The sequence below is a fragment of the Rosa rugosa genome, chromosome 3 (assembly GCF_958449725.1).
Source record: "Rosa rugosa chromosome 3, drRosRugo1.1, whole genome shotgun sequence".
Taxonomy (NCBI): Eukaryota; Viridiplantae; Streptophyta; class Magnoliopsida; order Rosales; family Rosaceae; genus Rosa; species Rosa rugosa.
Genome location: NC_084822.1, coordinates 28,565,283 through 28,577,732, shown reverse-complemented (window position 1 = coordinate 28,577,732; position 12,450 = coordinate 28,565,283). Strand labels below are relative to the sequence as shown.

General features: G+C 36.7%; 1 protein-coding gene and 1 pseudogene across 1 annotated transcript; one reads left to right on the top strand and one right to left on the bottom strand.

Annotated features, from left to right (window-relative positions):
• The first annotated feature begins 4,779 nt into the window (after nucleotides 1-4,779).
• On the top strand, nucleotides 4,780-5,441 carry LOC133738969 (uncharacterized). The gene has a single exon (XM_062166672.1). The coding sequence runs from the start codon at nucleotides 4,927-4,929 to the stop codon at nucleotides 5,188-5,190; it is 264 nt and encodes an 87-aa protein (XP_062022656.1). The 5' UTR covers nucleotides 4,780-4,926; the 3' UTR covers nucleotides 5,191-5,441.
• Nucleotides 5,442-6,916: 1,475 nt separating this feature from the next.
• Nucleotides 6,917-12,357, bottom strand: LOC133739215 (probable serine/threonine-protein kinase At1g54610; annotated as a pseudogene).
• Nucleotides 12,358-12,450: the final 93 nt, after the last annotated feature.

Here is a 12,450-nt window from a genome sequence, read left to right as displayed (position 1 = left end):
GGATTGATTTAACATAAATTATTTTGTATAACCTAATCTAACATTACACATGTATATATGACCTTACTTATCATTTCCTTAGAAAAAATTTGGGTGTTGCCATAATATTATTTTTTGGAAGGATCCTATTTATACTTCTGATCTTCTCTTAAAAATGCAAAAGAAAATGGCAGGTTGGAAAGCTTCTACTCTTTCCAGAGAAGGTAAGCTAACTCTTATCAAATCTAATTTATTTGGTATGCCTAACCATGTTTTTTCTTGTTTTAAGTGTTAAAATTACTTATGCTTTATATAATGTAATACCCCGAAAATTCATTATTAATTTATTAGAATTTCCTAGAATTAATAAAGTGATCGTTAGTACGATTTCGTGATTCGAGGGTGGAGCGGAAGTGTTTCGGACGAATAATTACTCGAAATGTTTTATTTTCGAGGGATCAAAGAGTTGACTTTTTATTTGTTGCGATTTTGGGAAAACTTCCTTCACGGAAATCGTAGAGGCGTCGATATGAGTCCGTGGATATGTGGAACACGAATAATCGAAGTTCGTATGAAGAAGTTATGGTCAGCATAAGTTTTTACTATTTTTGGAAATTACTATAAATAGAAGGATTAAATTATGTTTAGTCCTTGTACTATGACCATTTTTTCGTTTCAGTCCCTGACATTCTCAATTAATCTGAAAAATCCCTAACGTCAAAATTTCCGTCTGATTGGTCCCTCCCGCGTCAAATTAGGAGTTGGCTTTAGGTGAAATGTCCAATATACCCCTCTGTTATTTCTTTTTCCTTTTTAATTTATTTTTCTCCTTTTATTTTTATTTTTTCTTTTTAATTTATTTTTCTCCTTTTTTTTTCTTTTTTCTTTTTAATTTCTTTTTTTCCTTTTTTTCTTTTTTCTTTTTAATATCTTTTTTGCTTTTTCTTCTTTTTTTCTTGTTCCTTTTTAATTTTTTTTCCCTTTTTTTCCTTTTTAATTTCTTTTTTGCTTTTTCTTCTTTTTTTCTTGTTCCTTTTGAATTTCTTTTTTTCCTTTTTTTTTTCTTTTCATTTTGCCTACTTTCTCATTCCTCAACCCACCAATCCCATTCCGATCAAACTCCACAACCCATCTGTTTCTCTCCCCAAATTGAAACCAAACCCAACAAAGACCTAGCTTGGCGGTGCAGAGATGGACATCGAGCAAAAGCAAGAGGCTAGGAGCTGATCGATCACTTCTTCACCTTCTCTGAAGCCATCTTCCTTTGTTGGGATCCGCCCTCGCCTCCATCATCGTCGACGCCATCTCCCAAACACAAGCAGATCCCAATCAGCTCGGAAATTCTCCGCTAAACCACTCCCCTCTTGTTTTTACAGCCTACTTCTCTCTCTCCCACTCAAATCTCACTTTCTCTCTCCACATCAAGCCTCAATGTGGAAACTTTTCACTGAAAACTACCATTTTTTCAGACCCTGAGGTTTTTGGGTCTTGCTCAAAATGGTGATTTGGATTTTGGGTCTGGTTGAAATGATGGTTTTTGATGACCAAGTTGACCAAAACCAGAAGTGAAGAAGAAGAATAGTGATGGAAAAGGAAAATGGCCGCCAGCGTGGAGAATAATAATTGGGGTTTCGGGTCGATCTGGATTGGTTTGCCGACGTGGCGCTACCGATGCAGCAGGATACGATGGTCATTAAAAAGGAAAAAGAAAAAAGAAAAGAAAAAGGAAAAAAGAAATTAAAAAGGAAAAAAGAAAAACAAAAAAAAGAAAAGGAAAAAAGAAATTAAAAAGGAAAAAGAAAAAAGAAAAAATAAAGGGCCGCCGGCATGGAGAACAAGAATTGGGGTTTCGGGTTGATCTGGATTGGTTCGCCGACGTGGCGCTAGCGATGCAGCAGGATACGATGGTCATTAAAAAGGAAAAAGAAAAAAGAAAAAAGAAAAAAAAAATTAAAAAGGAAAAAGAAAAAAAAGGAGAAAAAGAAATTAGAAAGGAAAAAGAAATAACAGAGGGGTATATTGGACATTTCACCTAAGGCCAACTCCTAATTTGACGCGGGAGGGACCAATCGGACGGAAATTTTGACGTTAGGGACTTTTCAGATTAATTGAGAATGTCAGGGACTGAAACGAAAAAATGGCCATAGTATATGGACTAAACAGAATTTAATCCTAATTAGAAAATCATTTCTTGTTATTTTCGGAAAGTTTCCTAAATTGGAAACCCAAAAGCTCCGTTCTCTCTCCTCCAGGAAACCTGTCACGCCCCGATTTTATTAATTGAGAATGTCAGGGACTGAAACGAAAAAATGGTCATAGTACATGGACTAAACAAAATTTAATCCTAATTAGAAAATCATTTCTTGTTATTTTCGGAAAGTTTCCTAAATTGGAAACCCAAAAGCTCCGTTCTCTCTCCTCCTGGAAACCTGTCACGGCCCGATTTTAAACACACTTAAAATCGATATATATAATCTCATAATTATACATGCGTAATGATTCAGCCATCAATACAAAATACCTGGAAAACTTTTTCCTTTTAAACCAAGTACATACTGATGCCCTGAACCCACAAGATCAATATATACTCGCTCCGCAGAGTTATATATTACACTAGTTACGAATTAAATTGTCACAACAAAATAATAAGTAAATGCTCCTCAGAACTTACTACAAGCGGAAGTCTTAATAACGGTAAAGTCACAAAATTAGCTTCCTACCGTAAAGCTACTAGCATACTACCTCAGTTTCAGCCACGATTACCCTGACCTGCAGGATTAACCCCTGCACCATTGAATAGTGCACTGGGTTGCCAAACAACAAACCCGGTAAGCTTATGAAAGCTCGTATGAGTAACTCAAAACAACTCACACAAAAGCACGGGAAAAATCCCCACGAAATCACGAGATAAACCCACACATTTCAATCAAGGAAACAACTCACGCAAATCACGGGATAAACCCACATCTATGCATAAAGTAATGGGAAAAAAAAATCATCGGAACTTGCCTTTCCCTTAAGATATGAAAAATGCATCCCCCTTTCCAGAATATTTCTCCTTTGTACGATTTATCTTAAGATGCAAAGGTAGATATGCACAATATATGTAGAATATTACCTCTTTAGATGGATCAAAACCTTCTTATGAATATCCATCTGAAATGTCTATTTGATTGTATAATGAAGTTGAACAACATGACAATTCTATATTGAAGGTGTAAAACAAGAAGAAAGTGATGAGAATAAAGGAGAAGAAAATAGAGAAGATATAGGGTGTTGAATAACATGACACTTCTATATTGAAGGTGTAAAAACAAGAAGAAAGTGATGAGAATAAAGGAGAAGAAAATGGAGAAGATATAGGGTGTTGAAAAATGATAGTAAGATATGATCATTTTATTTAAATTATAATTTTTTAATGACTATTTATCAATTAAGGGTTTTGTTGTGCTGATGACATATTATAATTGGTATGATTTAATACCAAATTAATTGAAAAACAACATTAACTCTCAATTAATTGACTCATAAATTATTGATTATTTTAAGTAATATTGTTATCTGTAAATTCGGTATGTGAAAAAGTAGAAGTTGACTTATTATGCTAATATAGGAAAGTAAGCTGATGTGGATGTCTAATCATTGGACCGCAATTAACAAAAACTTTCATCCGGATTACATTCAAAATAAGTCATAGTTTTTGGACTTAAAACTAATTAACTCACTGAATAAGTGGCTCATCGGGGAGTTTCCCATTACTGTTCTTTGATTAATCATTGGTTTGCTTGATCATCCCTGATTGTTTTTTGCCTTTTCAGTTCCCATATTTTAGTTTAACCATTGGTGATTAAGAGTATTAATACTCAAACCCATAAAAAGTCACCGCCCACTTTAACCTAGAGAAGAGTATAAAGCAATATTGCTTGATTTGATTTAGACATTCTCCTAACCATGAAAGTTTTCTTTGAAGAACAGATAGACCGAAAAGAAAACAACAGTTGAATAAGAGTGAATAAGACGTGAGAAATCTCATTTACAGACTTGGAGTTAGCGATAATTTAGAATAATAGCATCAGAATGTATTAGGTTAAATTAACCATTGAATCATCAAGAGAATTGAGAGTTATGTAATTTATATACCTTACACAATCTCACTTTAAAAGAACTGAATCCGGTCTGAATTATGTGTTAACTCGTAGCCGTAGGTATGAGCCAAAGAGCACCCCTTTTTTTTATTCTTACTTTTTGTATTTGATCTTTTGTTTTTTGGTGAACATGTTTTCTCATAACAAAAGGAAAACATAAAACTAAGACCAATAAATTGGCAAATCATGCACTAGTACAGTACTGGTGAAATAATCAAAGTAGAAACATTAGCATAATTACCCAAGATAAGCATGCCACGCATATCATAATACACAAAGCCCCACAGAGTACAAAGCACCAACATCAATTAACATAAAGCAGAAGTGACTCCACCGCTTCAATTAAAGTTCGGTTGCATTGCTGAGTTTGCATATCCCACCATCAATTTGACTAGACAGCCATACAACTATAGAAAGCATGCATGGCCTCTTTGCACCATCCCTAGCCATAGACATTGGACCTGCGCAAATTTGCAATAGTATCTTCATATCATTCTAGTTATGATAGTCATAGACAAACTAAATTAAGGGTCCCAGATTCTTCCACCCATGACTCAACTAGTTGTGTTATGTCCCCATCCAACCATGTGAACCATCAATTTCGATCAATGGCATATCCAACAGCCGTGGTGACCCTCATGATAAAGCATGCACCCTTCCAACATCGCACATGGCCTAGCTGCAACCACACTCACTCATTCCATCACCACCCCTCATTTTGCTTCTCTACTTGTATAAATACCATGAGGCTTTGAGGGAGGGGTTTCCTATACCAGCAAAGAGAGAAGCTTGGTGATCATCTATGGAGAAGAGCAAGTCATTCCCTGAATACAGCTCGGCTTACTCCGGCGAGTTCGGGTTCCGGGAGCGGTCCAACTCGTACAACTTCAACGGGCCAACCCAGAAGGGAAGCGGGTTTGCAACGTCCGGCGATCCGGAGCTCCAGAGGAAGAAGAGAGTTGCTTCTTACAACGTGTTTACCACGGAAGGTAAGCTCAAGACGAGTCTTAAAAACAGCTTCAAGTGGATCAAGAACAGGTTCACCGATGTTCGTTACGATGTATGAAATATGTCGTAAATCAGATATATATGTAGTTTAGTTATGAGAGTTGTATCCCATGAGTACTCACTTCTGGATCCCTAGCTATGGTCCCTGGCCTGTTGATTGTATACACTTTCTGTGTCATGGTTATGTACGTTTGGTAACCGAGTCGAAAGATTCCACAGGAGCTGATCGAGGATGCAAGATGTCGACAATTATGGAGTTTATACTAATTTCCTCTGCAATTAGATGCATTAAGTCTTAATTTTTCTTCACGCTCTTAACCTATTCATATATAATATAATTTGTCATTTTAACACAAATATTTTAGGAGAATCGATTTCACCCTCTCTGTCTTGCGATCTATCCATACTCATTTTCCCATCTTTTGTTTGATATTTATATAAATATTCAAAATTTAAAAACTCAAAATAAAAAATGTGAATTTAAAAATGAAAAGTTTGTATCTCATTACTCTTATTTTAATGTCCGTTTCTTTGCTTCTTATTTGCGCGACCATTGAATGAGAAAAATATAGGTCGAGGGGCCTAATGACCTTTAAATAAAAACACCAAAGGGGCTTAGATACATTATGCACCTAATAAGTCACCTTCCAGTAACGGAAACGACATCAGGAAGAGGATAAAGTATTTCAATGCTCAACAGACTAAGAAAGTAGAAGTTCAAAACAAGAGGACAACCCATGTAATTCCAAGCAGTTCAATTCAGGTATGTCCTTCTATCTAGATTGACCCATCTAGGTTCGGTCAATCACACAGTGACCTAATTCCGCAATCTGAGATTTTAAGGACCAAGAAGAACTAGTGAAATTGGGGATTTGAGAAAGAAAAAGCTACTTGTCAATTGTGTGCCACACGTCAATTCATGTGAAAATTTTGCTGTTAATTTTATTTAGGATTAATTTCATTTTTCCTCTTTGATTTATACGCCTTCAATTATTTATGTTTTTTTTTTTTTTGAAAGATTCAATTATTTATGTTGTAGTACTTTATCATGTATACATCGATTTGAATGGTGAGCAAATTTAAATCCTATATACATCGATTTGAATGGTGAGCAAATTTGAATCCTAAAGACTTGAAAGATAAGCTAAGGACTTGACACCACCACCAGTCCACCACCCTACTTGTTTTAGATCTCTTCCGATTTGTGAGTAAGCCAACATTTTTTTTTTTTGGAGAGGTGTAAGACAACATCTTAACTACAAAACCGAAGAGAAATCTAAAGCTTTGAACTTTGAAGTATATATATATATATATATATATAAAAGTAAAGCCATGAGGGGAGCCACCACGGAATTGGTCAAAACTAAAAGCTAACAATACATATAAAGGAAGACCACTATCCCAACATTTAGATTTAGCTACCGAATAGTCTAGATTCGCCAAAATATCTGCCGTGAAATTACCACTATTTAAACATCTAGATCTAGCTACCGAATAGTCTATATTCCCCAAAACATATGCCGTGAAATTTGCTTCACTAACAACATAAGTAAAGGAAATAAAAAAAAAAGAAAAAAATTTCTTAGGTGGAGAATATCACGAATATCATGTGATGTTGCAAATGCTATTAGCACAATCTATGGTGAGCTTTGAATCACCTTCCTCCAAAACATGCTCGAGACATTTCTCCTTGGCTTTTATCAGAGTTTCCTTTCAAGGCTAGGCCTTCTGTAAGCGGAACAGAGTCAACAGACACAGTCCCCACATTTCTAACACTTGCAACCAAGTAACGGACTATGTGCTTTATGGCAGCATTAGCATTGGTTAAGAAATCTCTGTTTAAATGGTGTCGTGCTCACATGTGGATACAAATCTCTGATGCTTGTTTCCTATTTAGGCCTCATACTTGGTTAGCCTGTAAGCCATAAGAAGCCAATTGCTTGCTGCATCCATGTGTTGTTGTTTTGCTCAAGCATAAAATGAGTTCCTGGATTCTGAAGCTAGGGTTTCCATGTCCAAAGATGTCAACAGGAAACACTTCATTTCATTTAGAAGAATTAGTGAGAGGCTTTTCAGCAAAAAATTTCTCAGGACTGAATAAGAATTAATTGACTCAGGATCATTGCAATAATGATAAATAAATCAAACCCCCTACATTTCCATAAACTCAATCAAGCTCCTTGAACAAGAAATGGAAACTTGGCCTTGTTTTTCTTTTCCTTCCTTATCTGCCTCACTAAAACCAACAACATATTGTATTTAGACAAGTAGTTACAAACCATGGCATTATACATGATACCAAATTTATGATTGTCCATATTGGTCAATACTCAGTAGAGGAAAAAAGAATAGAACAAGAACCTCAAGGAAAAGCAAATGGAAACGACAGGGGATATGCATGTCTGCATGGTCATCTTGTGTGGCTTAATCATCAACGGCATATAGTTCTATATCTCCCTTTGAGTTGGTTTTCTAAATTCTCTGGTGGATAGAGACCGGTTAATCAAATTCGACCTGTACATGTCACTGTCGTCCTTATAATTGGCGATGCGTGCTTTAGAGTTGGGTAATGGAGGTAGGTTCTTAACATTCTTAGGGGACACTTTCTGGTTGGAAGATTTAACTGGGGAAAGCGAGAAGATTGGGCTTTCTTTCCGGCTAGTCTGGTTTACACTAGAGGATGTACTACTAGAAGCACTACCGGGCTCTTCATTTTCAACATTTGGCTCAGCAGTTTTCTCCAGCTCCTGCACCACAAGTACATATACCATTATATTCGTCACCCAAAAATATTGTAACAAAAAAAAATTACTAAACCAAAGATATTGCATTTTTTTTTGTTTGAAAAGAAACAAAATCCAAAGAGATAATGCAGAACCAAGTAAATAGCTAGTATCATAGGGTGGAGACAGTGCTACAGAACCCTCCCCACCCCCAACGCATCACTGTCTATTCTCTTTCCCTCCTCTTACATTTAAGTTTATGACTACTCTCAGTTAACAATAAAGATTGTAGTTGCGCCTTACAGAAGATATAACATGAGGGTAGAACACAGAAGGGGTGAGGGAGGGCTTTAAAGGCTTAAACCAAAGACTTAAAATTTACCTGTTTGGAAGATGCAACATCTTGTCTGCGGTTCTCACGTTGTTTTCTAGACCGTTGTTTTACTCTAGAGTTCCTGAACCTGTTTAAATAAGAAAATAACCAGATAGCTCAAACATTAAATTAGACACTAAACCATCCCATTAGGTAGTCATTTTATAAGGAGTATACAAATTTACCATATATTCCTAAAGAAACTGATAAGTACTTTACAAGGTACTACATGATTCCAGAGCCTCATCAATTTATTTAGTAACATCAAGTTAACCCTTTCTTACTTAGGTTGAACCACTTTGGTCCCTATAGGTTAATTCATATGCTATTGAGGCATATGCAAAGATAATAGTTATCTAAAACTTTCCTTTGACAAAGAAGTCACTTCAACAAATGTTTGGAGCATAATTTCGTTCAATAAGGACGCTGATTTGAGACAGATATTAGTCATATTACTACTTTGAATGTACAGAAAAAAATATAAAATAAAATAAAAAACCGGGGGGGGGGGGCCTGTTGCTCTCCACATTTATAGCAAACAGAATCCATCATTGATAATTGTTAAATAAAATCCCAAATTATGGACTCCATAGTCTTGCATAACAATGTATAATATTTTGGGCTTCTCCACTTATAGCCAATTGGTTAGTTGGATGCCTTAACTTCTACAGTAATTATTACAAAAGCAATTGGAAGGAAAGTTGGAGTTGATATTGCAGCCGAGTTAGCGAGAATGAACCACTTAAGAGGATGCATGTCATACTGTTAGATATATTCATTACCTAAGTAAGGAAAAGTATCAACTTACTTTCTCTGCTCATTAGCTAGTTTCAATTCTTCCTCCTCATTGTAGATTACAGGTAGCCCAGAAAGGTCACATGCCAAGGGGCTTGTAAAAAAGAACTGCAAGGAGAACATACCTTTAGAATGATATTCAGAGAGGAAATCACATGTAGACTTGAAATGCAAAAATATGACACTAGCACAAAGTAAAGTTCACCATATTTGGCATTCATGACAATGAATTTAGGAAGACAGTACTGAATACGACCAAGCCAAGATTAGAAATAAATCAACAACCTGAGTTGTTCCCTGACCTTAAACACGCACGCAGAGCATAGTAGAAGAGATACAGAGCATTTGAAATGGTGAGAGTAAGAAGAGGGAGTAATTCAAAGTCGTAATCCACTAGCAAGATAAAGGAGCCTATCTTGTGATGTAGCTTAGATGTCAGCCAGTAAGACCTAGATTATATATGGCATATAGGTAACTAATACCCCACATTTCCAAAAGTTTATAGACAATGGGAAAAAGAAGTCGCTTTAAACTAAAACATAAAAAATAAATAAAAAATAAAAAAATTCTATAAAATGGAAGACGTGTGCTATATGATAACTGGTAAGCCAAAGAGAAAAGGCTAACCTTAGAGAGATGCTTTTCCAATAATATAGTTGTTCAGAAAAATATAAAATATGGAGAGTAATTTTTCTATTGATGATGTAGATGAATATAAGTATGCTAAACTTCTGCATGAGGTATACCGAACTTGCAATGCTGAACACAGCGGATTAAATTTTACGTGTTTGTAACTCCTCAAACATGTCAGCAAGAAGAAAATACTTAGAGCATTATAAAAAAAAAAAAAATCAATACAATAAGAAAAAAAAATTAAAAAAAAAGAAGAAGGGAGAAACGTACATAACATGATACATACTCAAGAATACAATAGAAGGTGCAAAAACATTGGTGGCAATCAAAAGGGTATTGAAGTTAGTGCAGAAGATAGAGTTGGAATATAAACATTTATAAAGAGTAACCTTTCACTTTCTACGTACTTCATTTTTGAGACCTAGAGCTGCACAGCCTCGATAGGCAGGATCTAAAGCAAGAAGAGTGCCCAACAGACCCAAGGAAGATGAAGGTAAATCCTTGAGAGCTTCCTGAAGACTGGGTTTGTATGAACGCGGAGGTCGAAAAGTTGTAGAAAGCTTCAGTTTTTTCCAGTATTCCTCAGATGGTGTGCCACAAAGCTTAAAAATCCTATGAAGTTGCTCAACCTGAAAGAAAAATAAAATGTACTACTAAGATAAATTCAATCCCTGCAATCTATCTCTCTAAAACCACACCACACACTTGCACATTGAATTACCTCTGTTCTGCCAGGCATAAGTGGCCTCCCTGTAAACATTTCAGCCAAGACGCATCCAGCGCTCCAAAGATCAATTCCAACTCCATAATCTGTAGAACCCAACAGCAGCTCGGGAGCTCTGTACCAAAGTGTCACAACTCGGTTGGTAAGAGGATGGTTGGGCTTTGGGGCATAATAATTCGCAAGCCCAAAATCGCCAATTTTTAGAACCCCATTTTTATCTATCAACAAGTTCGACCCTTTAATGTCTCGATGCAAAATTCCACGATCATGGCAGTGCTGCAGACCTGAAAGCAGTTGATGCATGTAGCACTTGACCTGTATCATTAATTCAGATATGAAAGTGAGAGTTTATAAACGAATCAAGAATCCAAATTCAAAAGCCATAAAGTTTGGATAAAACAAAAACCTGTGGTTCAGTAAGCCCTGCTGCGGCTTTGGAAATAACTTTTGCCAAATCTGAGCGCATGAAATCAAAGACAAGATAAATGCTATATTGCATTCTTGAAGTGGCCAATCCTTCAAGCTTAAGCACATTGGGATGATCCAATTTCCTTAATACCATAATCTCTCTTGCCATAAATTTAACACTCTCAGGTTCTGATGTATCAAAGCGGACCTTCTTCAAGGCAACAATTTTTCCAGTGTCCCTGTCTCGAGCCTTGTAAACATTGCTGTAGGTTCCTTCGCCCACCTACAATACCAAAAGTTTAATAAAAAAAAAAAAATTTGAAGTTTTAATGCAAGTCGCCTCCCAATAATGATATATCAGACCAAAACACCTAAGCCTGTATCATGCCAAGTTTAGTGGGAAAAGCAGCAAACTCAAGATTCTATATTTAAAATTGCTACTTAGTTGGAGACCTAGAAAACAAATACATTGAAACATATTGAAATTAGTCACCTAAACCAGTTGATTTGAATTCTCAGTTTTGAAGCTCCAAAATTGAGTATCCTGTTCCTCTCTTACACTATACACAATGGAGAAGGCAAGTGGTTCCTCCCCTAATCCAGAGGAACAGATATGTGAGCCATGTCGCTCCATTCTTCGTCCAAAAACTCAGAGGATGCTTATGTGAGGAAAATTTGATGAACTGGACTCCTTGATACACACGAGGATCAAATATATCCCTCAATTTGACGAGGGATGTCTTTGATCATCTGATCTGCATAGTTGTTACTACTAGTCCAGCATACTAAGCTACAACAAGCCACTCAAAGATATCCACAGAAGCTATGACATGCAACAATAAAATTGCTAAGGGAGTTAAACTAAATGCACGAAATCGATCATCTGAGCTGCATAGTTGTTACCACCTCAACGCTTGATCATATCAGAAATTGAATCATTACGTACATAGTTGTTAAATGATCCAATTACATACATGCATCACATATCATATACAATCCTAACTTCCCATATGAACTAAGTAACAAGCATAAGATAAGAGTAGAGAAAGCAAACCTTGTCGAGTTTATCATAGGAGTCAGCACTCTTGGGAACCAAGCCAGCCAAAACGTCTTTGGAAATATTATCAGTGAGCCATTTAGGCCAGCCATCGACCAACTCGTCGTCATCAGCAGCAGAAATTCTACGAGAACTAGGAGGATGCTTATTATTATTATTATCTCTCTCGGCCACCTCACTATGATCCTCTCCTCCAGTGCCATTACTACTGCCGTCATCTACACTCGGCGGTGGTCTTCTCTGAGCATTCCCCACATAACCATTATCCAGCTTGAGCCTTTCGAGCCCCACAGGTCTGGTGGAACCGTTCATCTCGGGTTTGGCTTGGACGCAGCCCATGGGGAGCGGTTTTGGTTTGGGTTTCGGTTGTCTGTGGGATGATGAAGAGAAGGAAGAAGATCGATAGATGTGGCGAAACATAGCGGAGGGAGGAGAAGATAGCGAGGATGAGACAGAGGGAGGAGGAAAAGAGGAGAATATAGGGTGGGGATATTGGCCGTCCATGGCCGGCAGCCTTGGAAGCTTGCTGCGCACCAGAATATGAAATATTGAATTATTGATTCCCTCCTCTTGGCTTTCTCGCTCTCCTTTTGGCACCTCGGAGG

What these genes read in the sequence shown, in the direction of transcription:
- LOC133738969 (XM_062166672.1), top strand. Translation starts at nt 4,927, where the DNA reads ATGGAGAAGAGCAAGTCATTCCCTGAATACAGCTCGGCTTACTCCGGC.